We start from the raw sequence: 27326 nt of genomic DNA on the forward strand, positions 1-27326 counted from the left end.
TGGGCTTGGCCTCCCTAGTTTTGAAGGTTCTCATTATCCATCCTGTCATTTTTCTAGCAGATGCGATTGATACAATGTTATGGTCCTTGAAGGTGAGATCCTCCGACATGATCACTCCCAGGTCTTTGACGTTGGTGTTTCGCTCTATTTTGTGGCCAGAATTTGTTTTGTACTCTGATGAAGATTTAATTTCCTCATGTTTACCATATCTGAGTAATTGAAATTTCTCATCGTTGAACTTCATATTGTTTTCTGCAGCCCACTGAAAGATTTGGTTGATGTCTGCCTGGAGCTTTGCAGTGTCTGCAATGGAAGACACTGTCATGCAGATTCGGGTGTCATCTGCAAAGGAAGACACGGTGCTGTGGCTGACATCCTTGTCTATGTCGGATATAAGGATGAGGAACAAGATGGGAGCGAGTACTGTGCCTTGTGGAACAGAGCTTTTCACCGTAGCTGCCTCGGACTTTACTCTGTTGACGACTACTCTCTGTGTTCTGTTAGTGAGGAAATTATAGATCCATCGACCGACTTTTCCTGTTATTCCTTTAGCACGCATTTTGTGCGCTATTACGCCATGGTCACACTTGTCGAAGGCTTTTGCAAAGTCTGTATATATTACATCTGCATTCTTTTTGTCTTCTAGTGCATTTAGGACCTTGTCGTAGTGGTCCAATAGTTGAGACAGACAGGAGCGACCTGTTCTAAACCCATGTTGCCCTGGGTTGTGTAACTGATGGGTTTCTAGATGCGTGGTGATCTTGCTTCTTAGGACCCTTTCAAAGATTTTTATGATATGGGATGTTAGTGCTATTGGTCTGTAGTTCTTTGCTGTTGCTTTACTGCCCCCTTTGTGGAGTGGGGCTATGTCTGTTGTTTTTAGTAACTGTGGGACGACCCCCGTGTCCATGCTCCCTCTCCATAGGATGGAAAAGGCTCGTGATAGGGGCTTCTTGCAGTTCTTGATGAACACAGAGTTCCATGAGTCTGGCCCTGGGGCAGAGTGCATGGGCATGTCATTTATCGCCTGTTCGAAGTCATTTGGCGTCAGGATAACATCGGATAGGCTTGTGTTAATCAAATTTTGTGGCTCTCTCATAAAAAATTCATTTTGATCTTCGACTCTCAGTCTGGTTAGCGGCTTGCTAAAAACTGAGTCATATTGGGACTTGAGTAGCTCACTAACCGCAAAAAAATGAGAAATACTAAATTATTATTATTATTATTATTATTATTATTATTATTATAATCATGGGGGAGCGCTAAACTGAGAAATATTGAAAACTTGCGTGTTTATAGCTTTTTTTTAATTTTCATTAGTGTATTGAACTCTTGAGACTTCTTTAAAAGTTAATCAGTGTATCTTAGAGAGCAGTGCATTGATTTTGATCTTTGAAGATTCAAATATGCCTTTTTATTGAAGAAGTTTGGAAAAGTTGTCATGCGATAATTTCTGAGCGTTTTATCCCATTAATTTTAACCCTTCAAACCTGATAACTTGATAATGTAACTCTGAGCGATTTAAACTTAATGAGGTAGTTGTTTTTTTATGATATTGGTCTCCCTCAGATAGCAAAAATATATTTCTTCAGTTTGGCTTCAAGGCTGGTGTTTCTTAGGTGAAGGTTGAGTTAATTTTGGGCTGTGTATGTCCTAATTTGCCATTTTTGTTGCATAAATTTGGATATTAGTTTCCATGAGTTAAGTGCCCTCACTGATTCACTTCAAATCTTTAATGCTAATATTTAACCTCATTATCAGCTTAAGCCGCACGCTGCATTTGCATCTCGTGTATAAAGATACAGGGCCATAAGGTTACGCAAAAACGAGATATTACCTTCCTCCCGTCGTCGAGGTACAGGAGCCTGGGGTTATATGATGTAGGAATACCTTTCCCATACCTCGCAGCTGCCGAAAACCATCTAGTTATATCAATACTCAGGTGCGTTCACTCAGTAGATGTCACAACACTCGCTCACCTGAGTGTGTAAAGCTGCCAAATCTCCCACATTCAAGTCACACTCTTCAGCTGGCAGCAAATTTTTATGCGAAAGAAAAATATAGACTCGCACAGACCAACATTCTTGTTTATTTGATCAAAGATAATAGACTCACAGTGGTCGTTAGTGCACTTGTTCTTACCAGTCGTTGGTAATTAGTGTTCTTCCTGACCACTGTTAGTTAGTACTGTTTTCTGACCAGTGAGGGTTCGTAAAATATTTCCTGACCAGTAGTGGTTAGTAATATATTTCATTACCAGCTGTTAATAGTTAGTTTGTTAATTCAGTTTAATTTAATCAATTTACTACAGGAAGGTTAAGGCCCCAGTCCACCTACAGACTAACAGAAGAAACTTTAATCTCTAACATATGGATTAATATAAACTCTGAGTGTATATACAGTAAGTTCCAAAACTTCTGACAGTATACATGCGCCCAGTTTTTAACCAAATAAATATTTAATTTTATAACTGTTGCAAGTTTGTGAAAATAATGCTATTTTGTTAGTCGTTTTCTAGATGAAACAAAAATAGTTCATGGGCAGCCACGTTGACAAGAACGACAAAATTAAAGTGCCACGAACTGCAGAGACAATGAGTACAGACACTAAGACTATGTTCAAGTTAGACAACATTACCAGTGGATGATAACACTTGGTGCAGCTCAGATTATCTTAGTTTGTCTAATAACTTTATTATGCTGTAGTACCTATCCTAACTTAATAACTTTATTATGCTGTAGTACCTATCCTAACTTAATAACTTTATTATGCTGTAGTACCTATCCTAACTTAATAACTTTATTATGCTGTAGTACCTATCCTAACTTAATAACTTTATTATGCTGTAGTACCTATCCTAACTTAATAACTTTATTGTGCTGTAGTACCTATCCTAACTTAATAACTTTATTATGTTGTAGTACCTATCCTAACTTAATAACTTTATTATGTTGTAGTACCTATCCTAACTTAATAACTTTATTATGTTGTAGTACCTATCCTAACTTAATAACTTTATTATGCTGTAGTACCTATCCTAATTTAATAACTTTATTATGCTGTAGTACCTATCCTAACTTAATAACTTTATTGTGCTGTAGTACCTATCCTAACTTAATAACTTTATTATGCTGTAGTACCTATCCTAACTTAATAACTTTATTTTGCACTTAGTACCCATCTTAACTTTCATGGGGTATTTGTTGTAGAGTAAATCATCGTTTCGGTGATAAATCCATCATCATCATAATGGGTCCATAATGGGTCCAGTCCCTGGACCCATTATGTACCTCTGTAATCTTTTAACTACCGCCCACAGGATGGGTATGGGGTGCAAAATGAAGGTATTAAACTTAACTTATTCGGCAGGAAGAGAGCTGCTATTTCAGCCAAAATCGCAAGTTTTACCTATTCAGCACGACATATACTCACCTATTTGTGGTTGCAGGGGTCGATTCACAGCTCCTGGCCCCGCCTCTTCGCTGATTGCTACTAGGTCCTCTCTCTCCCTGCCCCATGAGCTCTATCATACCTCGCCTTAAAACTATGTATGGTTCCCGCCTCCACTACGTCACTTTCTAGGCTATTCCACGGCCTGACTACTCTATGACTGAAGAAATACTTCCTAACATCCCTTTGATTCATCCTGGCCCCGCCACTTCACTGATTGCTACTAGGTCCTCTCTCCCTGCTCCATGAGCTTTATCATACCTCGTCTTAATACTGTGTATGGTTCCTGCCTCCACTACGTCACTTGCCAGACTGTTCCACTTCCTGACACCTCTGTGACTAAAGAAATACTTCCTAACAACTCTTTGACTCATCTGAGTCTTCAATTTCCAATTGTGACCTCATATTTCTGTGTCTCATGTCTAGAACATCCTGACTCTGTCCACCTTGCCAATTCCTCGATGTATTTTGTATGTCGTTATCCTCTAACCCTCCTGTACTCTAGTGTTATCAGGCCGATTTCCCTTAACCTTTCTTCGTTGGCCATTCCCCTGAACTCTGGAACTAACCTTGTTGCAAACCTTTGCACTTTCTCTAATTTCTTGACATGCTTGTTCAGGTGTGGGTTCCAAACTGGTGCTGCATACTCCAGTATGGGCCTGACGTACACGGTGTACAGTCTTGAACGATTCCTTACTGAGGTACCGGAACGCTATATTCAGATTTGCCTGGCGCCCATATGCTGCAGCAGTTATCTGGTTGATGTGCGCCTCAGATGTGCTCGGCATTATACTCACCCCAAGATCCTTTTCCTGGAATGACGTTTGCAGTCTTCGGCCACCTAGCCTATACTCTGTCTGTGGTCTTCTTTGCCCTTTCCCGAGCTTCATGATTTTGCATTTGGCGAGGTTAAATTCGAGGGGCCAGTTCCTGGACCAAGCTTCCAGCCTGTCCAGGTCTCTTTGTAGTCCTGTATGATCCTCATCCTATTTAATTCTCCTCATTAACTTCACATCATCTGCAAACAGGGATACTTCTGAGTCTATCCTTTCCATCATGTCATTCACATATACCAAAAATAGCACTGCTCCTATGACTGACCCCTGTGGAACCCCGCTTGTCACAGGCGCCTGCTCTGATACGTCGTCACGAACCATGACTCGTTGCCTCCCTGTCAGATATTCTCTGATCCATTGCAGTGCCCTTCCTGTTATATGTGCCTAATCCTCTAGCTTTTGCATTAATCTCTTGTGAGGAGCTGTGTCGAAGGCCTTCTTGCAGTCCAAGAAAATGCAATCTACCCACTCATCTCTCTCGTGTCTTACTTCCGTTACCTTGTCATGAAACTCCAATAGGTTTGTGACACAGTATTTGCCTTCATGAATCCGTGCTGGTTGTCATTTATAAGCTTGTCCCGTTCTAGGTGCTCCACCACTCTCCTCCTGATAATCTTCTCCATGACTTTGCATACTGTACACGTCAGTGACACTGGTTTATAGTTTATGCCTTGTGTCTGTCTCCTTTCTTAAAATTGGGAACTGCATTTGCTGTCGTCCATACCTCAGGTAGTTGCCCAGTTTCAATGGATGTGTTAAAAATTGTGGTTAGGCACTCACAGTGTCTGCTCCCTCTCTAAGGACCCACGTTGTGTGTGTGTGTATGTGTGTGTGTGTGTGTGTGTGTGTGTGTGTGTGTGTGTGTGTGTGTGTACTCATCTATTTGTTTTTGCAGGGGCCGATACTCAGGTCCTGGAGTTTACCTGGAGAGAGTTCCAGGGGTCAACGCCCCCGCGGCCCGGTCTGAGACCAGGCCTCCTGGTGGATCAGAGCCTGATCAACCAGGCTGTTGCTGCTGGCTGCACGCAAACCAACATACGAGCCACAGCCCGGCTGATCCGGAACTGACTTTAGGTGCTTGTCCAGTGCCAGCTTGAAGACTGCCAGGGGTCTGTTGGTAATCCCCCTTATGTGTGCTGGGAGGCAGTTGAACAGTCTCGGGCCCCTGACACTTATTGTATGGTCTCTTAACGTGCTAGTGACACCCCTGCTTTTCATTGGGGGGATGGTGCATCGTCTGCCAAGTCTTTTGCTTTCGTAATGAGTGATTTTCGTGTGCAAGTTCGGTACTAGTCCCTCTAGGATTTTCCAGGTGTATATAATCATGTATCTCTCCCTCCTGCGTTCCAGGGAATACAGGTTTAGGAACCTCAAGCGCTCCCAATAATTGAGGTGTTTTATCTCCGTTATGCGCGCCGTGAAAGTTCTCTGTACATTTTCTAGGTCGGCAATTTCACCTGCCTTGAAAGGTGCTGTTAGTGTGCAGCAATATTCCAGCCTAGATAGAACAAGTGACCTGAAGAGTGTCATCATGGGCTTGGCCTCCCTAGTTTTGAAGGTTCTCATTATCCATCCTGTCATTTTTCTAGCAGATGCGATTGATACAATGTTATGGTCCTTGACCCAGCCTCTTCACTGATCGCTACTAGGTGTGTGTGTGTGTGGAAAAAATCGGGAACAAGCAACGATGCAAGATGCAAAACAACCACGGGGAAGTTGAAATCATCACATCAGGAGCTTGATGTTGTAAAAAAAGAAAGATAAAATCTGAGCAAACACGTTTGGAGTGATTGTATAAAAAACGCTCACTCTGAACGTGGTATTTGCTCGGATTTCATCCTCTTTTCTGCAACATTGCAATCTCCTGATGTATTGATTGCAATACGAAAGGCCCAGAGCTATCTCTCAACTCCCCCCGTGGTTGTTTTGCAATATATACGAGTATTTACGAGTCGTTTAATAAATAAATAAATTTAAAAGCTTTGAGGGCATAGTTAATAGTCATATATAATGTTTATACATTCTCAAGTTTGTGTATATGCATTCTCAAAGTATACCTGGAGAGGGTTTCGGGGATCAGTGCCCCCATGGCCCGGTCTGTGACCAGGCCTCGTGGTGGATCAGGGCCTGACCAACCAGGCTGTTACTGTTGGCCGCACGCACCAGGCTGTTACTGTTGGCCGCACGCAAACTGATGTACGAACCACAGCCCGGCTGGTCAGGTACTGACTAGGTGCCTGTCCAGCACCTCCTTGAAGACAGTCAGGGGTCTACTGGCTGTCTAATCGGCAGTTGAACAATCTTGGGCCCCTAACACACTGTGTTTTCTTTGTAAATATAATGTATATACATTCTCAAGGTGTGTGTAATGTATATCCATTATCAAGGTGTGTATATAATGTCCATACATTTTTGTGTTTATATAATGTATATAAATTCTCAAGGTGTGTATATAATGTATATATATTCTGAAGATTTGTATAATAATATATAATATATATACACTCTCCAGTTGTCTGTTGTCTACGAATATGAGTTGGTAGTTGAAAAAACTTGAGCTGTTAAAGGATCGTGCAGTGGAGAACTGAAGAAAAACTAAATACCGTCTCACTAGTCTGGCCATCCTGACATAGACACATGGTCATGTTGATTATTTTAACTAATTGTGGCTAAGTTGTGTGAGCAGTAGTAATCTGGTGTTTCTTTTGGGATTTAGAAAGGTATGTGGCAGGTATGTTCTTGGTGACTTAGAGGTAATAAGTTTTTTTTGTTCATGGTGACTTAGACATAGAAAATTTAATAACATTTCTTGCCTTGGTGTTCCTTAGGTCTGAGACCGTACCGTGGAAGAGTGGCCAGCAAGTGCCTGCGTGCCCTGGGCACTGTATGGCAGGCAACGTTTGCCAGGGTGGGTGAAGACTGGGTCTTCCTGGCCATGCTTGGTATTGTCATGGCCATTGTCTCCTTCATGATGGACTATGGCATCGCCATGTGCAACAAAGGTAAGAGTCAGCGTGTGGGTATGACGGAAAAATGTGCTTCAACGGACTGACGTGGTTTTTTTTTAGGGTGTGAGTGTGCAGTAAAGGTATCGTAAGTTTATTTAGGCACAGGTACACATAGGTACAATTATTATACATAGTGTAAATTACCTATAACCCCAAAAAGTCAAAGTAACTTATTTCCATTTCAAGGACACACGATATTATCTGGCAAAGGCGAATTTGTTATATATCAAAATTTGTTACACAGCACATTGTATGGCTCCCCTGATTTATATGACATTTTACTAAGTTATAGCAACAACTGTGTTTATCTTATGATAGCCTTCCATTATATGTTCAGTAACTTTGGTATCCCTAATGATACTCATATATATATTTCACCGTGTCACCGCATGAAAAACCAGCAGCCACCCGGCTAACTTACCTCTATATACTATAAATATACTGTATACCTTGAGAGGTATATATATCTTATAGCATATATAAGCCGAGTTTACTTTAATCCCTATTTTATGGGTGTGGTGAACTGGTTATATGTAGCCGGTTAAGTTGAGTAGTTGATAGGTTTTAAGCTTATTTAATCAACCGACGCATTAGTTAGTGGCTATATCCAGCCAAGATATATCAACTTACATGAAGCTTACTTAGGTTAGGTAAGGTTCGTCAGGAAACAGGAAAAGTGTTTCCTGACGCGGGTCTTAGACGATGACCCGCCTTTGGAGCTTTGGTCATCTGACCGAGACCTCCCGCTGGCTTACCGGTCCACCCCTTTAAAAATAATAGTTATATAATGTATAAAGTATGAAGCTTACTATAATGTAATAAACATAGTATAATATTATAAACACAATCTAAAGTACCTTCATAGTTTTTAATGAATACACTTCCCCAGTAACTTCACAGGGACCCCATGAAACACAAGGACCTCAGTGGAAATGTCTCACTTTTTTGGGTTATCCTTGGTAATTTACACATTACTGTATATAATAATTGTAATTACCTGAATTCGTATCACTATTTTTTGTGTACCTGTACCTTAATAAACTTCCCTACTTTATTTTTATTTCTTTTTTTATGCGATACAAATAATGTAGTTTACTTATAATAAAACATTGGTAGGCACAGAAGAAAGCCACTAATTATGCATTGCATTTTTATTTTGGGCAAACTTATCATAATGCTTTAATGTTACTTAAGATCTAACCATAGACTATTTAAATAGGACTTCTTCTGCAGTTAACTACAATCAAAAGTAGACTTAAAAAGGTAGCTAATGAACAAATGGTCAATTACAAAAGAATTACATGTTATTTCAAACTGATTTAGGGTTTAGCGCTGTTTTGATTATAATAATGATAATTCAAACTGATTCATTGATCTTCAGTTTTGTGGAGTAATTGAATAGAGATGAAAATACAACAGGTTACTTAGTTATACAATACTTATTTTAACTGCTATCTTAAATACTGTCTCCATGAGGGTTTGTTTAAGAAGTTACTTTATGTAAAAATTATCACAACAATATGCTTTTATTTACATAACCCAAACTTTAAGTTAAGTTCACACTTCTCAGGTGGAGGCAGTGTGAATTTGCTTACAGCTTCTCATAAAATGAAAGTATAGAGTGTAACTCTAGTCCCCTCAGAGTCATTATCATGACTCAAAATCATAATGAAACGATTACAAACAATTCCTACCATAGGCAGGGATAGAAGTCATGGCGAGTGAGTCATGTGTTATTATTAAATTCATGGGAAATGCTCACCACATGATTGTCATACAGCACTTGGAAATGGGAGATAGGTCTTATTCAAGGAAAATAAGGGTAGCTCCACTGGTGGTCCCATTTTATAATGAAAGTGGATTTTAGTTAGGTCTGATTCAAGGAAAATAAGGGTAGCTTTATTGGTTGTCCCATTTAATACTGGAAGTGGATTTACATTGTGTGGGGATCCCTGTGCAGTACCTCTAAGACTATTTATGTACAGTAGGACCCCCGTATCTACGGGTATGGTTTCAATTATCCTTGGTTTACCATGGCCCAAGTATAACCCTTAATTTTGCTTAATAATAATGGCCTCAAAGTGCAAAAGTAGAGATGTAGGCAGTTCTTCAAAGCTTAAGAGAAGCCATAAAGTTCTTCCCATCAGTGAAAAAATAATATGTAATTCTGGACACATTGTGCATGATTTATCAATGAAACTTTATCATAGGTATGTACATAAACAAAAAATGACTTATATATAGGGTTCGCTATTATCCGCAGTTTTGGTATCCGCGGCAGGTTCTTGGAACATATTCCCTAGTAAGTGTATGTGTTGCAGCTCAGGTGTGACTGTACTTAGGTTACCTCTCTACTGGGAATCCTAGACTGTACTAGGGGTTCTTGACTCTACCAATAAAAGTGTGTGGCAGCTCATTTGTGTGTGGGGGGGGGGAACCCCTAACTTGACTGATAAATGTTTGTATTACAGCTCAGCTGTGGCTGTACCGAGACCTGGCGAGTCACCAGGCTCTACAGTACCTGGCTTGGGTTTCCCTCCCGGTCTGTCTTATCCTTTTCTCAGCCGGCTTCGTCCACATCTTGGCACCGCAAGCCGTCGGTTAGTATTGCACTGTTCCTGCCTCTTGCATCCCTTGTTCCTGCCTCTCATGTGATTATCATATCTGTCTTGTTCCTGTCTCTCACCTTTATTGTTCTTGACTCTCACCCTGTTTCTGTCTCTCACCTGCCTTGTTCTTGATTCTCGTCTGCCTTGTTCTTAATTCTCACCTGCCTTATTCCTAATTCTCGCCTACTTTGTTTCTATCACCTTCCTTATGTCTGCCTCTTACCTTCATTGTTCATGTCTCTCACCTTATTGTCACCAGACACTCTCCCATCCTCGTTCCTTCACCTTTACTGTATCTACTATTAATTTGGTACTAAGTTTCTAGACATAGGCTGTGATCATGCATAGCTATTATAATTATGATATATTTAATAATCGAAGTTTAAGATAATTTTACAGCATAGAGACAATAATATTAGACATTCATAATCAACTAAGTCTTTTGAAGCTTCTAACTCAAATTCTGAATTCTTGTTTTTACTTGACTTTGTGGTGTATAGTATTACGTATATATAATCTATGAGATTTAGATTTAGATTTTGCCACCGAAGTGGCTAGTTTATTGTGCACCCCATATCCATCCTGTGGACGGTAGCGCGAGAGCATATGGATACACAAAAGGCCTAGGAACTAGGCCAATCTATGAGAGAATGTATATTCTGAAAGAAATATTTTGGCAGTGGTAAGCTGAATTCATTTGATTATTATAATCACTAAGGAGTCATTAAACCCATGAAGGACATACAGTTCCTGCAAAATGGAACTATTATTGCATTCATGGAGAAGCATAACTTTTCCATACAGGGAATGAGAGAGAATTAGGTTTGATCCAAGGAATAGGATAGTAACTCCGCTTCCTTGAATCAAAACCTCTTCACCAGCATCACCACTTTATTACAATAGGTTAATCTTATCTTTCAAGGGTTAGCCTACTATAATACAATAATACCGATGAAGGTATATTAATGCATGAGGCTTTCTAATTCACAGAAAGCCTTAAGGGTGGTGTGCATGGTAAGTCACAAGTGTCGGTACTATGAACAAGTTGATTCAGCATTTTTCTTGCATACGGATATTTAGATTTTATATATTTTTTGTGATGGAAAGTAATTTAATTTATGAGAGTAAAAATTGTGGATTGAGTAATGTATTTTAAATTTTGTTAGTACGTGTACATGCTTTTGGCACATACACCCAATCACTATATTTCTTTGTACAACTATGTATCATGTCCAAATAAAAAATAAATAAGTTGTTGTCAATGTTTTTTAGATACGTACATGTATATTGTATTAAGCAAACTAATTTGAATACGTACATATGTACTATACATTCATACATATACTTACATACATCCATTCATACATATACTTACATACATCCATTCATATACACATACATATACATACACACATACATATATACATACATACGTATTTGAAATCTTGCCGGAGAAAAATGCAGTGATTTCTGTAGCATAATTTATTTGAACAAATTTTAGCTTCCATAAAACACATGAGAAATGTGCGTGTGTGCAGTAATTTAAAAAGATGCAAAATAGTTATTTTTTTACATACATTAGTTTTATATAGACTGGACTAATTAACATTGAGCATTTCACAAGTGATTATAAAACAGATGGAGTGTTCCTTTATGTGTGTTGTGTGTCCGAAGCACAGATGTTCTCATTATATTTAACACTGGTATTTCACTGCACATTCCTATGCTGCTTTGAACTGCTTCCAGCTCTCTCATGCTTAGAAAACTATTTTCAGTTAATTAAACAAAGTATTGACTTTCATGCTTATTGAAATCTGTTTTCATATAAGTTGTAGCTATATACAGTAGAGGATCTCATGCTTATTACATTTAATATTGTTTAATTTTTATGGATATTATCATTTTGCTTGTTTTTTCTCATTATTTTTGCATTAGACATTGTTTCTTAGGGAGATATGGTACAACTATTACATTTTTGCTTTTGTAATGTACAGAAGGAAATGTATGTCTATGACTTGTTTTAGTTCCTTACTGACAGAGGTTTACCTATACTGTACAGTTGTTACAAGTTTTTTTCATTGACGGAGATGTACGACTGTCACCTGTGTTTTTTATCTTACTGACGAAGATGTGGTACAAATGTCACCTGTTTTCGCTTCTACAGGTTCTGGTCTTCCTGAGATTATCGCTCTGCACAAAGGTGCTAGTTGACGGGGCTCGCTAGACCTCTGGCCCCTCTCTACAAACAGACAAACAAACAAAACAAACAATTTCTATAAAGTGGAGTACAGTATATTATACAACTAGGGTAAATGACATATGTATATAAACTACTTAATAGAAAGCCCTTTGTTATGCAAGGCATTTCGGGCAACCTTAAAACTAAAAACTAAATTATGATTACGTACTAGTACACGAGAATAAGAATTCTTAGTTTATATTACATTGGGAATACTTAGTTATTCAATAAAAAATTCTAATTAGTTATACATTAAGGCTGAAGCTAGGTATCCGAGTTGAAGAAATGATGGAACAATAACAGGGACAATATTGGACGAAAGACAGGGTTTCAGGAATTGTTCAGGATAAATTGTTGTCAGGATCACATTAAGGTAAGCAGGTGTTTTTAACAGTAGATTTGATGGCAGATAGGGGAACCGAAATTTTCAGGCAGAGAGTTCCATATTTTAGGTCCTTTTCTGCACAACGAGTATTTACACAAGTTGAGTCGGACACAGGGAATATCATAGATAATTTTATGTAGCATTAAGTCTGTGAGTTTTGTTGCTATAGACACATACATACACAAGGCTCATGGGTAGTCTTGAAACAGTGAAATGTTTGAGTATGTACTCCAGAGTATAATTAAATACATCAAGTGATCTACTAAATAAATGTCCTTATTGTGTACTTCATATTACAAAATGACCCAGGTGTACATCTTGGGACATTCAATACTTAATTTATACAGGTCAGAACACATCCTAATTGTACACCCCAGTAAAACAATTCCTTACAATTCTAAGATGGCTGTCCTGACAACCCAGATTCACATCCATACTGAGAGTAACTAGGAGCGATATATTATTTTATTGGTCACTGGCAGTAACTGACTCTCAGTGGGCAATAAGCCAGCCTCTGAGCAGCTAGTAAACCAGGCTCTTATGTGGGACACATTTCTCACTGATTACACACATTACCCATGTTGTACAACACCCACAATGTACATCCCAGCACACATACTGGCAAGAGTGTACACGTGATCAGCAGAAGATCAACACAGAGTACACAAGGCCACGTCTAGCACATGCTGGGTAAAAGTTTGCCAGCAGGAAACTGGAGTTTGGAGTGCACCTATATTTCCCCTAAGCGTGTAGGGTAGTAGCCAACCCAAGGTGATCTTCCATGGCCCCTTGTCACCTGCTTGCTCAGTAGGGCCAGTGTTTTGAAGACCAGATAAAAACCCTCCAGGACCAATCCTGCTGCCGCCCACACCGTTTGGGATGTGTCATGAAAGCCAGGGATAGAAATATTACTCTGTTTTTTATTTAATATACTAAATTCATTGTCTTCCCTTGAAAAGGGAAACATATTAGTACACAGGGAGGTAAAACATCTTTTAGGAGTGCAGGAGAGCAGGATGTGAGTGTGGGGGAGGTGCATGAGGCATTACGTAGAATGAAAGGGTGTAAAGCAGCTGGAACTGACGGGATCATGACAGAAATGTTAAAAGCAGGGGAGGATATAGTGTTGGAGTGGTTGGTATTTTTGTTTAATAAATGTAATTGTTTTACATGATGGAAGGGTTGCTGGTGTCTTTTGTCTGTCTCATAAATATGCAAGATTACAGGTACGTCTTGCTACTTCTACTTACACTTAGGTCACACTACACATACATGTACATGTTTATTTATACACACTCATCTGAGTTTTCTTTGATTTTATCTTAATAGTTCTTGTTCTTATTACTTTTCCTTTTATATCCATGGGGAAGTGGAATAAGAATCTTTCCTCCATAAGCCATGTGTGTTGTAAAAGTCAACTAAAATGCTGGGAACAATGGGCTAGTAACCCCTTTTCCTGTAATAATTATTAAAAAGAAAAAGAAGAAGAAAATTGTCAAAGTGGGATGTCTGAATGTGCGTGGTTGTTGTGCAAATGATAAGAAAAAGATGATTGTGAATGTTATGAATGAGAAGAAGCTGGATGTCCTGGCTTTAAGTGAAACAAAGCTGAAGGGCGTAGGAGAGTTTCAATGGAGAGGAATAAATGGGATTAGGTCAGGGGTTTCAAATAGAGTTAGAGCTAAAGAGTAGCAATAATGTTGAAGGATAAGCTATGGCAGGAAAAGAGGGACTATAAATGTATTAATTCAAGGATTATGTGGAGTAAAATAAAAGTTGGATGTGAAAAGTGCGTTATAGTAAACATATATGCACCTGGAGAAGTGAGAAGTGTAGAGGAGAGAGAGAGATTTTGGGAAATGTTGAGTGAATGTGTGGGGAGTTTTGAACCAAGTGTGAGAGTACTTGTGGTTGTGGATTTCAATGCTAAAGTGGGTAAAAATGTTGTGGAGGGAGTAGTAGGTAAATTTGGGGTGCCAGGGGTAAATAAAAATGGGGAGCCTTTAATTGAGCTATGTGTAGAAAGAGGTTTGGTAATAAGTAATACATATTTTATGAAAAAGAGGATAAATAAATATACAAGGTATGATATAGCATGTAATGAAAGTAGTTTATTAGATTATGTATTGGTGGATAAAAGGTTGATGGGTAGGCTCCAGCATGTACACGTTTATAGAGGGGCAACTGATATATCGGATCATTACTTAGTTGTAGCTACAGTTAGAGGAAGAGGTAGATGGGACAAGAGGAAAAATGACAACAACAAGTAAGAGGGAGGTGAAAGTGTATAAACTAAGGGAGGAGGAAGTTCGGGTGAGATATAAGCAACTATCGGCAGAAAGGTGGGCTGGTGCAAGTATGAGTAGTGGGGGGGTTGAAGAGGGTTGGAATAGTTTTAAAAATGCAGCATTAGAATGTGGGCAGAAGTTTGTGGTTATAGGAGGGTGGGTGCAGGAGGAAAGAGGAGTGATTGGTGGAATGATGAAGTAAAGGGTGTGATAAAAGAGACAAAGGTAGCTTATGAGAGGTTTTTACAAAGCAGAAGTGTTATACGAAGAGCAGAGTATATGGAGAGTAAAAGAAAGGTGAAGAGAGTGGTGAGAGTGCAAAAGGAGAGCAGATGATAGAGTGGGAGAGGCACTGTCAAGAAATTTTAATGAAAATAAGAAAAAATTTTGGAGCGAGTTAAACAAGTTAAGAAAGCCTAGGGAACGAATGGATATGTCAGTTAAAAACAGCGTAGGGGAGTTAGTAGATGGGGAGATGGAGGTATTGGGTAGATGGCAAGAATATTTTGAGGAACTTTTAAATGTCGATGAAGAAAGGGAGGCGGTAATTTCATTCACTGGCCAGGGAGGTATATCATCTTGTAGGAGTGAAGAGCAGGATGTGAGTGTGGGGGAGGTGCATGAGGCATTACGTAGAATGAAAGGGGGTAAAGCAGCTGGAACTGACGAGATCGTGACAGAAATGTTAAAAGCAGGGGGATATATTGTGTTGGAGTGGCTGGTATTTTTGTTTAATAAATGTATGAAAGAGGGGAAGGTACCTAGAGATTGGCAGAGAGTTTGTATAGTTCCTTTATGTAAAGGGAAGGGGGACAAAAGGGATTGTAAATATTATAGGGGAATAAGTTTACTAAGTATATCAGGAAAAGTGTACGGTAGGGTTATTATTGAAAGAATTAGAGATAAAAGAGAAAGTAGGATTTTGGATGAGCAAGTAAGTTTATTCAGGTATACACAAATACAGTTACATAGAATTATCATACATAGCAGAATGGGTAGGGGATGTGTAGATCAAGTGTTGACATTGAAGCATATATGTGAACAGTATTTAGATAAAGGTAGGGTAGTTTTCATTGCATTTATGGATTTAGAAAAGGCATATGATAGAATGGATTGGGGAGCAATGTGGCAAATGTTGCAAGTATATGGAATAGGTAGTAAGTTACTGAATGCTGTAAAGAGTTTTTATTAGGATAGTGAAGCTCAGGTTAGGGTGTGTAGAAGAGAGGGAGATTACTTCTCGGTAAAAGTAGGTTTTAGACAGGGATGTGTAATGTCACCATGGTTGTTTAATATATTTATAGATGGGGTTGTAAAAGAAGTAAATGCTAGGGTGTGGGGGAGAGGGGTGGGATTAAATTATGGGAAATCAAATACAAAATGGGAGTTGACACAGTTACTTTTTGCTGATGATGCTGTGCTTATGGGAGATTCTAAAGAAAAATTGCAGAGGTTAGTGGATGAGTTTGGGAGGGTGTGTAAAGGTTGAAAGTTTAAAGTGAACGTAGATAAGAGTAAGGCAATGAGGGTATCAAAGGATTTAGATAAACAAAAATTGGATATCACATTGGAGAGAGGGAGTATGGAAGAAGTGAATGTTTTCAGATATTTGGGAGTTGACATGTCAGCAGATGGGTTTAAGAAGGATGAGGTTAACCGTAGAATTGATGAAGGAAAAAAGGTGAGTGGTGTGTTGAGGTATATGTGGAGACAAAAAAATGTTATCTATGGAGGCAAAGAAGGGAATGTATGACAGTACAGTATAGTGGTACCAACACTCTTATATGGGTGTGAAGCTTGGGTTGTAAATGCTGCAGTGAGGAGGCAGTTGGAGGCAGTGGAGGTGTCCTATCTAAGGGCAATGTGTGGTGTAAATATTATGCAGAAAATTCGGAGTGTGGAAATTAGAAGAAGGTGTGGAGTTAATAAAAGTATTAGTCAAGAGGGCTGAAGAGGGGTTGTTGAGGGGGTTTGGTCATTTAGAGAGAATAGATCAAAGTAGAATGACATGGAGAGTGTAGAAATCTGTAGGGGAAGGAAGCCAGGGTAGGAGTCATCCTCTTAAAGGTTGGAGGGAGGGGGTAAAGAAGGTTTTGTGGGTAAGGGGCTTGGACTTCCAGAAAGAGTGTGTGAGCGTGTTAGATAGGAGTGAATGGAGACGAATGGGTTTTGGGACCTGACGAGCTGTTGGAGTGTGAGCAGGGTAATATTTAGTGAAGGAATTCAGGGAACCCGGTTATTTTTATATGGCTGGACTTGAGTACTGGAAATGGGAAGTACAGTGCATGCACTTTCAAGGAGGGGTTTGGGATATTGGCAGTTTGGAGGGATAAGTTATATATCTTTATACAGTGGACCCCCGCCTTACGAATGCATCGCATTACGTTAAATCCGCCATACGAAGCATTTGAACGCAAAAATTTTGCCTCGTCTTACGATAAAAAACTTGCCTTACATGATTTGTCCGGGACGCGTCCCACATGTGGCCTCAGCTGCCCCGTGGGTGCCAGTGTTTACAAGCCAGCCAGTGCGGTCGCATCTAAGCATACATTCGGGACACTTCATATTATCACAGTGTTTTTAGTGCTTTTAACTGCAAAATAAGTCACCATGGGCCCCAAGAAAGCTTCTAGTGCCAACCCTGTGGTAAAAAGGGTGAAAATTACTATGGAAATGAAGAAAGAGATAATTGCTAAGTACGAAAGTGGAATGCGTGTCTCGGAGCTGGCCAGGTTGTATACCAAATCCCAATCAACCATCGCTACTATCTTGGCCAACAAAACGGCAATCAAGGAAGCTGTTCTTGCAAAAGGTGCAAGTTCGTTTTCAAAACAGAGATCGCAAGTGATAGAAGATGTTGTGAGACTGTTATTGGTGTGGATAAACGAAAAACAGATAGCAGGAGATAGCATCTCTCAAGCGATCATATGTGAAAAGGCTAGGAAGTTGCATGACGATTTAATTAGAAAAATGCCTGCAACTAGTGGTGATGTTAGTGAATTTAAGGCCAGCAAAGGTTGGTTTGAGAGATTTAAGAATCGTAGTGGCATATATAGTGTGATAAGGCATGGTGAGGCTGCCAGTTCGGGCCAAAAAGTGGCTGAAAAATATGTGAAGGAATTCAAGGAGTACATAGACAGTGAAGAATTGAAACCTGAACAAGTGTTTAATTGCGACGAAACAGGTCTGTTTTGGTAGAAAATGCCAAGCAGGACCTACATTACTCAGGAGGAAAAGGCACTCCTAGGACATTAGCCTATGAAAGACAGGCTTACTCTTTTGATGTGTGCTAATGCTAGTGGTGATTGCAAAGTGAAGCCTTTATTGGTGTATCACTCTAAAACTCCCAGAGCATTCAGGCAAAACAATGTCCTCAAGGCTAATTTGTGTGTGCTGTGGAGGGCAAACAGTAAGGCATGGGTCACTAGGGACTTTTTCTATGACTGGTTACACCATGCATTTGCCCCCACTGTGAAAAATTACCTAATGGAAAAGAAATTCGACCTTAAGTGCCTCCTGGTATTAGACAATGCTCCTGGTCATCCTTCAGACTTGGCAGAGTGACTTTCTGGGGACATGAGCTTCATTAAGGTGAAGTTTTTGCCTCCTAATACCACTCCTCTCCTGCAACCCATGGACCAGCAGGTCATTTCAAACTTCAAAAAACTCTACACAAAAGCTGTGTTTCAAAAGTGCTTTGAAGTGACAGACACTCAATTGACTCTAAGAGAGTTTTGGAAAGATCACTTTAGTATCCTCAGTTGTGTAAACCTTATAGGTAAGGCTTGGGAGGGAGTGACTAAGAGGAACTTGAACTCTGCTTGGAAGAAACTGTGGCCACAATGTGTAGAAGAAACGGATTTTGAAGGGTTTGGGGGCTAACCCTGAGAAGCGTATGCCAGTTGTGGAATCCATTGTGGCATTGGGGAAGTCCTTGGGGTTGGAGGTTAGTGGGGAGGATGTGGAAGAGTTGGTGGAGGAGGACAATGAAGAACTAACCACTGATAAGCTGCAAGATCATCTTCAACAGCAAGAGGCCAGACCTGAGGAAACTGCTTTGGAGAAGGGGAGGGAGAAATTGAGGAAGTTGCCTACTTCAAAGATTAAGGAAATGTGTGCAGAGTGGGTTGAACTGCAAACCTTTACGGATGAAAATCACCCTGACACAGCTACTGCAAGCTGTGTTGGCAACCTGTACAATGACAATGTTATGGCCCATTTTAGGAAAGTCTTAAATGAATGGGAGGTACAGAGCTCTATGGACAGATTTGTTGTGCGACAGAAGTCCAGTGACTCAAGCTGGTCCTAGTGGCATTAAAAGAAGAAGGGAAGTAACCCCGGAAAAGGACTTGCTACCTCAAGTCTTAATGGAAGGGGATTCCCCTTCTAAACAATAACTTCCACACACTCCCCTCCTCCCATCCCATCAATCATCACCAGATCTTCAATAAAGGTAAGTGTCATGTATTCTATTCTTAGCAGAGTAGTAATTATGCATGTCTTCTTCAGTTTGTGTGTATTAAAATTAATATTTCATGTGGTAAAAAAAAGATTTTTTCATACTTTGGGGTGTCAGGAACGGATTAATTTGATTTCCATTATTTCTTATGGGGAAAATCAGTTCGGCTAACAATAATTTCGGCTTACAATGAGCTCTCAGGAACGAATTAATATCGTAAGGCAGGGGTCCACTGTATATGATTCTAAACTGTTGCATCTGGGCACCTCTGTAATAACAGTGATTGTGTATGAGTGAGGTGAAAGTGTTGAATGATGATGAAAGTATATTCTTTTTGGGGATTTTCTTTCTTTTTGGGACACCCTGCCTCAAGAAACCAGCCGTATCCCACCGAGGGGTTAGTAGCCCCTTGCTCCTGGCATTTTAGTCACCTCTTATGACACGCATAGCTTACGGAGGAAGAATTCTGTTCCACTTCCCCATGAAGGATACAGTGGACCCCTGACTTTCGAAGGCATCGACATTCGATAAATCTGACATTTGATGCATTTTAACGCAAAAATTTCGCCTTGACATTCGATGGAAAACCCGACATTTGATATGATTCGTACGAGACGTGTCCACGTGTGGCCTGAACTGCCCCGTGTGTGCCAGTGTTTACAAGCCAGCCAGTGTGCGTGCATCAAAGGATACATTCAGTACATTCCATATTATCCACATTATCACTGTTTTTGGTGCTTGTTTCTGCAAAATAAGTAACCATGGGCCCCAAGAAAGCTTCTAGTGCCAACCCTTCAAGAAAAAAGGTGCTAATGACTATTGAAATGAAGAAAGAGATAATTGCAAAGTACGAAAGTGGAGTGCGTGTGTCGGAGTGCATGATGATTTGGTAAAGAAATTGCCTGCAACTAGTGGTGATGTGAGTGAAGTTAAGGCCAGCAAAGGTTGGTTTGAAAGATTTAAGAATCGTAGTGGCATACACAGTGTGGTAAGGCATGGTAAGGCTGCCAGTTCAAGTCCTAACAGAAGGGGAATCCCCTTCTAAACACTAACACCATCCACACACTCCCCTCCTCCCATCCCATCAATCATCACCAGATCTTCATTAAAGGTAAGTGTCAATTATTCTGTTGTTATTAATCTATTGTTATTGTAATTATTCTATTGCATTAAACTTAATATTTCATGTGGTAAATTTTTTTTTCATACTTTTGGGTGTCTTGCACGGATTGATTTCATTTCCATTATTTCTTATGGGGAAAATTAATTTGACTTTCGATATTTTCGACATTCAATAGCTCTCAGGAACGGATTAGTATCAAATGTCGAGGGTCCACTGTATTATATACATATACATATATATATATATATATATATATATATATATATATACATATATATATATATATATATATATATATATATATATATATATATATATATATATATATATATATATACTGTATATATATATATATATATATATATATATATATACTGTATATATATATATATATATATATATATATATATATATATATATATATATATATATATATATACTATATATATATATATATATATATATATATATATATATATATATATATATATATATATATATATATATATATATATATATATATATATATATATACAGTGGACCCCCGGTTAACGAACTTTTTTCATTCCAGTAGTATGTTCAGGTGCCAGTACTGACCGAATTTTTTCCCATAAGGAATATTGTGAAGTAGATTAGTCCATTTCAGACCCCCAAACATACACGTACAAACGCACTTACATAAATACACTTACATAATTGGTCGCATTTGGAGGTGATCGTTAAGCGGGGGTCCACTGTATATATATATATATATATACATGTATATATATATATATATATATATATATATATATATATATATATATATATATATATATATATATATATATATATATACGTATATATGTATACAGTGGTCCCTCGTTTTTCGTAATTAATCCGTTCCTGGAGGAGCTACTATAAACGAAATTTACGATTTGCGAATCAATTTTCCCCATAAGAAATAATGTAAATACAATTAATCTGTTTCTGACACTCAGAAGTATTAAAACAAAAACAATTTTTACATGAAATATACTTGTAGTACATAAACAATACAATGGGAAATGATGAATGAAACATTAAGAGCATAACACTTACCTTTATTGGAGATTCTTCTTAGTGTATGGGAGACTGGAGGAGGAGATTGGATTGTTTACAGTTTGGAAGGGGAATCCCCTTCCAGCAACACCTCAGGTACCAATTGCTTCTCTGGGGTTGCTTCTCTTCTCTGTTTCTTAATGCCACTAGGACCACCTTGAGAGTCACTCTAGTCCTGTCTCGCAAAGTAACTGTGGAGAGAGCTCTGTTTCTGGCATCTCTTTAACACTTCCCTAAAATGGCCCAAGACTTTGTCACTGTACATATTTCTCACCTTCTTTACCACAGGCTTGGCACTAGGAGCTTTCTTTGGAGCCATGGTAGCTTATTTAGTACTTGCAAGCACTAAAATGAGTGGAATATTATGAAATATTTCGTAGGAGCACTTGAGGGGACCTTCACTCACTGGTAAACAATGCCAGACTGGCTGGGTAGGGAGGCCTCCCCGGCTCACACCGTGCGTAAGCGTCCTGGACGAACTACTATTCGCGAGTCAACCTATGAAAAGCGAGTCCATGTTTATACGAAAATACCCCTATGATTGGCGAAATTTACGATTGCCGAGAACTACGAAAAGTGAGGGACCACTGTATATATATAGATATATATATATATATATTTTTAACAAGTTGGCCGTCTCCCACTGAGGCAGGGTGACCCAAAAAGAAAATACTTTCATCATTATTCAACACTTTCACCTCACTCACACATAATCACTGTTTGTGCAGAGGTGCTCAGAACACAACAGTTTAGAAGCATATGCATATAAAGATATACAACATATCCCTCCAAACTGCTAATATCCCAAACCCCTCGTTTAGAGTGCAGGCATTGTACTTCCCATTTCCAGGACTCAATTCCAGCTATATAAAAATAACTGGTTTCCCTGAATCCCTTCACTAAATATACCCTGCTCACACTCCAACAGATTGTCAGGCCCCAAATACCATTCGTCTCCATTCACTCCTATCGAACACCCTCATGCACGCCTGCTGGAAGTCCAAGCCCCTCACCCACAAAACCTCCCTTACCCCTTCCTTCCAACCTTTTTGAGGACGACCCCTACCCCGCCTTCCTTCCCCTACAGATTTATATGCTCTCCATGCCATTCTACTTTGATCCATTCTCTCTAAATGACCAAACCACCTCAACAACCCCTCTTCAGCCCTCTTGACTGATACTTTTATTAACTCCACACCTTCTCCTAGTTTCCACACTCCAAATTTTCTGCATATTTACACCACACATTGCCCTTAGACAGGACATCTCCACGGCCTCCAACTGCGTCCTCGCTGCTGCATTCACAACCCAAGCTTCACACCCATATAAGAGTGTTGGTACTGCTATACTTTCATACATTCCCTTCTTTGCCTCCATAGATAACATTTTTTTTGTCTCCACATATACCTCAATGCACCACTCACCTTTTTTCCCTCATCAATTCTTTGATTAACCTCATCCTTCATATATATACATATGTATATATATATACAGTGGTCCCTCGTTTTTCGTAATTAATACGTTCCTGGAGCCGTTACTATAAACGAAATTTATGATTTGCGAATCAATTTTCCCCATAAGAAATAATGTAAATACAATTAAAAAAATTTTTTTACATGAAATATACATGTAGTACATAAACAATACAGTGGGAAATGATGAATGAAACATTAACAGCATAACACTTACCTTTATTGGAGATTCTAATAAGTGTATAGGAGACTGGAGGAGGAGAGAGATTGGATTGTTTACAGTTTGGAAGGGGAATTCCCTTCCAGCAACACCTCAGGTACCAATTGCTTCTCTGGGGTTGCTTCTCTTCTCTGTTTCTTAATGCCACTAGGACCACCTTGAGAGTCACTCTAGTCCTGTCTCGCAAAGTAACTGTGGAGAGAGCTCTGTTTCTGGCATCTCTTTAACACTTCCCTAAAATGGCCCAAGACTTTGTCACTGTACATATTTCTCACCTTCTTTACCACAGGCTTGGCACTAGGAGCTTTCTTTGGAGCCATGGTAGCTTATTTAGTACTTGCAAGCACTAAAATGAGTGGAATATTATGAAATATTTCGTAGGAGCACTTGAGGGGACCTTCACTCACTGGTAAACAATGCCAGACTGGCTGGGTAGGGAGGCCTCCCTGGCTCACACCGTGCATATGCGTCCCGGACGAACTACTATTCGCGAGTCAACCTATGAAAAGCGAGTCCATGTTTATACGAAAATACCCCTATGATTGGCAAAATTTACGATTGCCGAGAACTACGAAAAGCGAGGGACCACTGTATATATATTAATCAGTGAAATAAGTTTATTCAGGTACATTTACACTTGTACATTTATCATACATAGTATAACATGTAGAAATTACTTAGGATAACCCAAAAAAAGTCAATGGCTTATTTCCATTGGGGTCCTTGAAAGAGAAGCCGATAAAGAGGCATATTACTTTATGATTATTGTTAGTAACAAGTTAGGAGTAGTATTAGAGGAATGGGAGGAGGCAGGAAGGGTGGATACTGTCACTGCCTGAATCCTGCTAGGAGGGTGATGATCATTCCTGGTAATTTGTCTCCAGAGAGGAAACAAAATATTTGTTAGCTGAATTTAAAAAGTAAGAAAGAGGTAAAATGTTGATCAGAATTCGAATAATCTCGTAGGAACTTTTGAAGTGTTGGCACTAACCTGTGGTATGGGGCAGTTAGGCATATTGGCACCAGGGCTCTGATACCTATCATACCCAGAAATAAAGTGGTACAGGTTGTAGGGAAAGGGAAAGCGTCGGCTTTGAGACACATCCAAACGTAAATGTAGCGGGTGGTAGCCTGACAAATGTGGTTGAATCTTCGATGACAGGTATGCTGGGTCCACCTACCAGATGCATCTCTATAATCATACTCCAAGCTCTTTCTCCTGATGTTTCTTTCTCTCATCTTGAGTCATGCTATAGCTTTTAATTTATGTGACATACACACATTTGAGATCATTTTGAGGTGGTGTCAGCACACCTGTTAGGCCAGTGTTTAGTGTGCTGTGAGCCTGTACTCCCCACCCCAGCCTGATCCAGCTGTGCACTTATTCAGACTTTTTCCGCTGTAAGCCTTAGTTTATGCTCTGTCTTCCACTAAACCAGCTGCATGATGCACATTTACATCTGTCTCAGATTGCATTTCATTTATTTATCAAGATAAACAGGTACATTTATCCTGTGTTATAATTATTGACGTATTCATATAGTAGTGTGGCAGGAATAAGGTGAACATGATCTGGTGGATGCTGCTGTATAAATCACCCATGCATTTTATATATATGAAACAAAAAGAGATATATTAATATGTCAACTACTTGTATCTTTTCCAGCTAAATGCCTTAGCTTATTGTGATACACCAATTCACTTTTAATGATGAAAAAAATTGATATTTTGGAGCAATATGAGTTATATACATAATTATGGATTAAAAATTTATCTTGTGAAATATATTCTTGAAAATCAATTTTTATCATAAACAACAGTAATAGGTAGAAAACAGGTTCAGCAAAATTCTAGACACAACACTCATAACCTTGTAAAAGTTGTTTTTATGTGGGCAGTATGATCTTCAATATTGTAGTGAGTAGAGTGAATGCTTACTACATTAAAAGACACTCACACCTATCTTCTCTAGCCTCCCTCTATTGTGCTTTTGTGGTCTCATTCTTATCACACTCACGGATAGTGAGTAAAATAGTGTATGTATGATGAAGCCTCCTTTCATCCCACCTTCTGGTTCCTCTTCGTTTTGCTCCAACAATCTCCAGTTCTCTTGCCCCACCACTAACTATCTAGTCCCTTCTTCTAACTTCTAGTACAGCAGGTTTTCATCACTACCATGTATTCTTACCCCTGCAGGTTCAGGTATTCCTGAGATGAAAACCATCTTGAGAGGAGTTGTGTTAAAGGAATACCTCACTTTCAAGACTCTGGTAGCCAAGGTGATTGGTCTGACAGCCACTCTGGGCTCCGGGCTGCCCCTTGGCAAGGAGGTGAGTGTGACTCGGTTTCCTCATTAAGACATGTGTAACGTTAGTTTACCTCAACATCATTTCTTGTGTATGTTTATTATAGATCATGTTTTGGTAGGATTACTGTAAATTAGCAGTAACATAGTAACAGTAATATGTTGAGAGTGTTAAAGAAGAATAAAAGCACAGCATTGTGGGTGGAACAAGTTGTAACTTGACAGTGTTTTAGGACTGATGGGACCTGACCTGACCAGGTTGGGTGCATTGGCTTAAGCCGGTAGGAGACTTGGACCTGCCTCGCATGGGCCAGTAGGCCTTCTGCAGTGTTCCTTCGTTCTTATGTTCTTATGAAATGTGGCAATAAGTTTCCTCTCTTAATGGTGTTAATATGCTATTGAGGAACTCACATCAAAGTTAAAACAAGTTCTTTGTGCATGAATATTCTAGTCAGGCAGTTCTTTGTAATCTGCTACTATTAAGTTATTATACTTACACACTGCTATCTTATTAAATATGTACACCATGTACTCACCTAATTGTACTCACCTAATTGTACTCACCTAATTGTGGTTGCAGGGGTCGAGACTCAGCTCCTGGCCCCGCCTCTTCACTGATCGCTACTGGGTCCTCTCTCTCTCTCTGCTTCCTGAGCTTTGTCATACCTCTTCTTAAAACTATGTATGGTTCCTGCCTCCACTACTTCACTTGCTAGGCTATTCCACTTGCTGACAACTCTATGACTGAAGAAATACTTCCTAACGTCCCTGTGTCCCCTCTCTGTATCTATATGTGTGTGTCTGTCTGTCTCAAAAGTGTTGTATCACATTTCATCCACACATATGTTCTTGATTACATAATATTGTTTTAATATATTTACAACAAGGTTCCATTACTCTGCCTCTCCTCCAGGGTCCATTTGTGCACATTGCAAGCATGGTGGCCACACTGCTTTCTAAGGGTGTGACTTCCTTTAAGGGCATCTATGAGAACGAGTCCCGAAATTCTGAGATGCTGGCTGCAGCCTGTGCTGTGGGGGTGGCCTGTTCCTTTGCTGCTCCCATTGGTGGTGAGTTTTAATTAGGTGTGCACCTGCACTTCATTCTGCGACCAGAAGTGCATAAAAAAGGTAACAGAGGTCATTGTGGGTTTTTGTCAAACTCCACAGCATCTGACAAAGACCTAGTAGGTCCCATTGGGTCCCAGTGCCTGAGGAATGGGTCACATTCCTCAGGCACTCTATGAACCCAGTGGGTTTAGTGCTTTCACATGATTATAATACTATTAATTTAAGGTGCTCCGTAGCTCGATTGCTAGTGCACTCAGCTCACACACTGAGATCTGGGGGTTGATCCCCAGTACACCTGGAAAACATTAGGACGTGTTTCTATAAGGCACCTGCTGTCCATGTTCACCTATCAGCAAAATGGCTACCTGGGTGTTAGTTGACTGGTGTGGGTCACATCCTGGCACAAGATTGACCTAATTTGCCCAAAATACTCTGCATAGCAAGCAGCTTACTATACAGCAGAATGTCATTGATGTCAGCTAGGCCTGTATACCTTGTAAATGTACTTGTAGAAATAAAGATTATTATTATTATTATGTATATATATACTGTCTCACCAAGGTTATGATAAGGCATATAAACTGTGAGCTTAGTTTATTCCTTTTTAAGAGATAATTTTTGTGTCTTGGTGGATTGTGACCTTAATGACTGGTGCAGTCAAGTCGCTAGACCTTAACCCTTTGACTGTTTCCGACGTATAAATACGTCTTACGAGCCAATGTTTCTGACGTATTTATACGCACAAATTCTAGCGGCTTCAAATCGCGCGCCAAAGGCCTGGT

General features: G+C 39.4%; 1 protein-coding gene across 6 annotated transcripts in view; it reads left to right on the top strand.

Moving 5' to 3' along the window:
* The window catches only part of LOC128696371 (chloride channel protein 2-like), a 411833-nt gene that overhangs the window by 223309 nt on the left and 161198 nt on the right, over positions 1 to 27326 (top strand). For all 6 annotated transcript variants that reach the window (XM_070092470.1, XM_070092468.1, XM_070092467.1 and 3 more), the window contains 4 exons: positions 7115 to 7288; positions 9766 to 9894; positions 25366 to 25499; positions 26388 to 26544. In XM_070092470.1, the coding sequence (XP_069948571.1) occupies positions 7115 to 7288; positions 9766 to 9894; positions 25366 to 25499; positions 26388 to 26544 (594 nt within the window). The remainder of the gene's footprint in view (positions 1 to 7114; positions 7289 to 9765; positions 9895 to 25365; positions 25500 to 26387; positions 26545 to 27326) is intronic.

The sequence above is a fragment of the Cherax quadricarinatus genome, chromosome 39, assembly GCF_038502225.1.
Source record: "Cherax quadricarinatus isolate ZL_2023a chromosome 39, ASM3850222v1, whole genome shotgun sequence".
Classification (NCBI taxonomy): Eukaryota; Metazoa; Arthropoda; class Malacostraca; order Decapoda; family Parastacidae; genus Cherax; species Cherax quadricarinatus.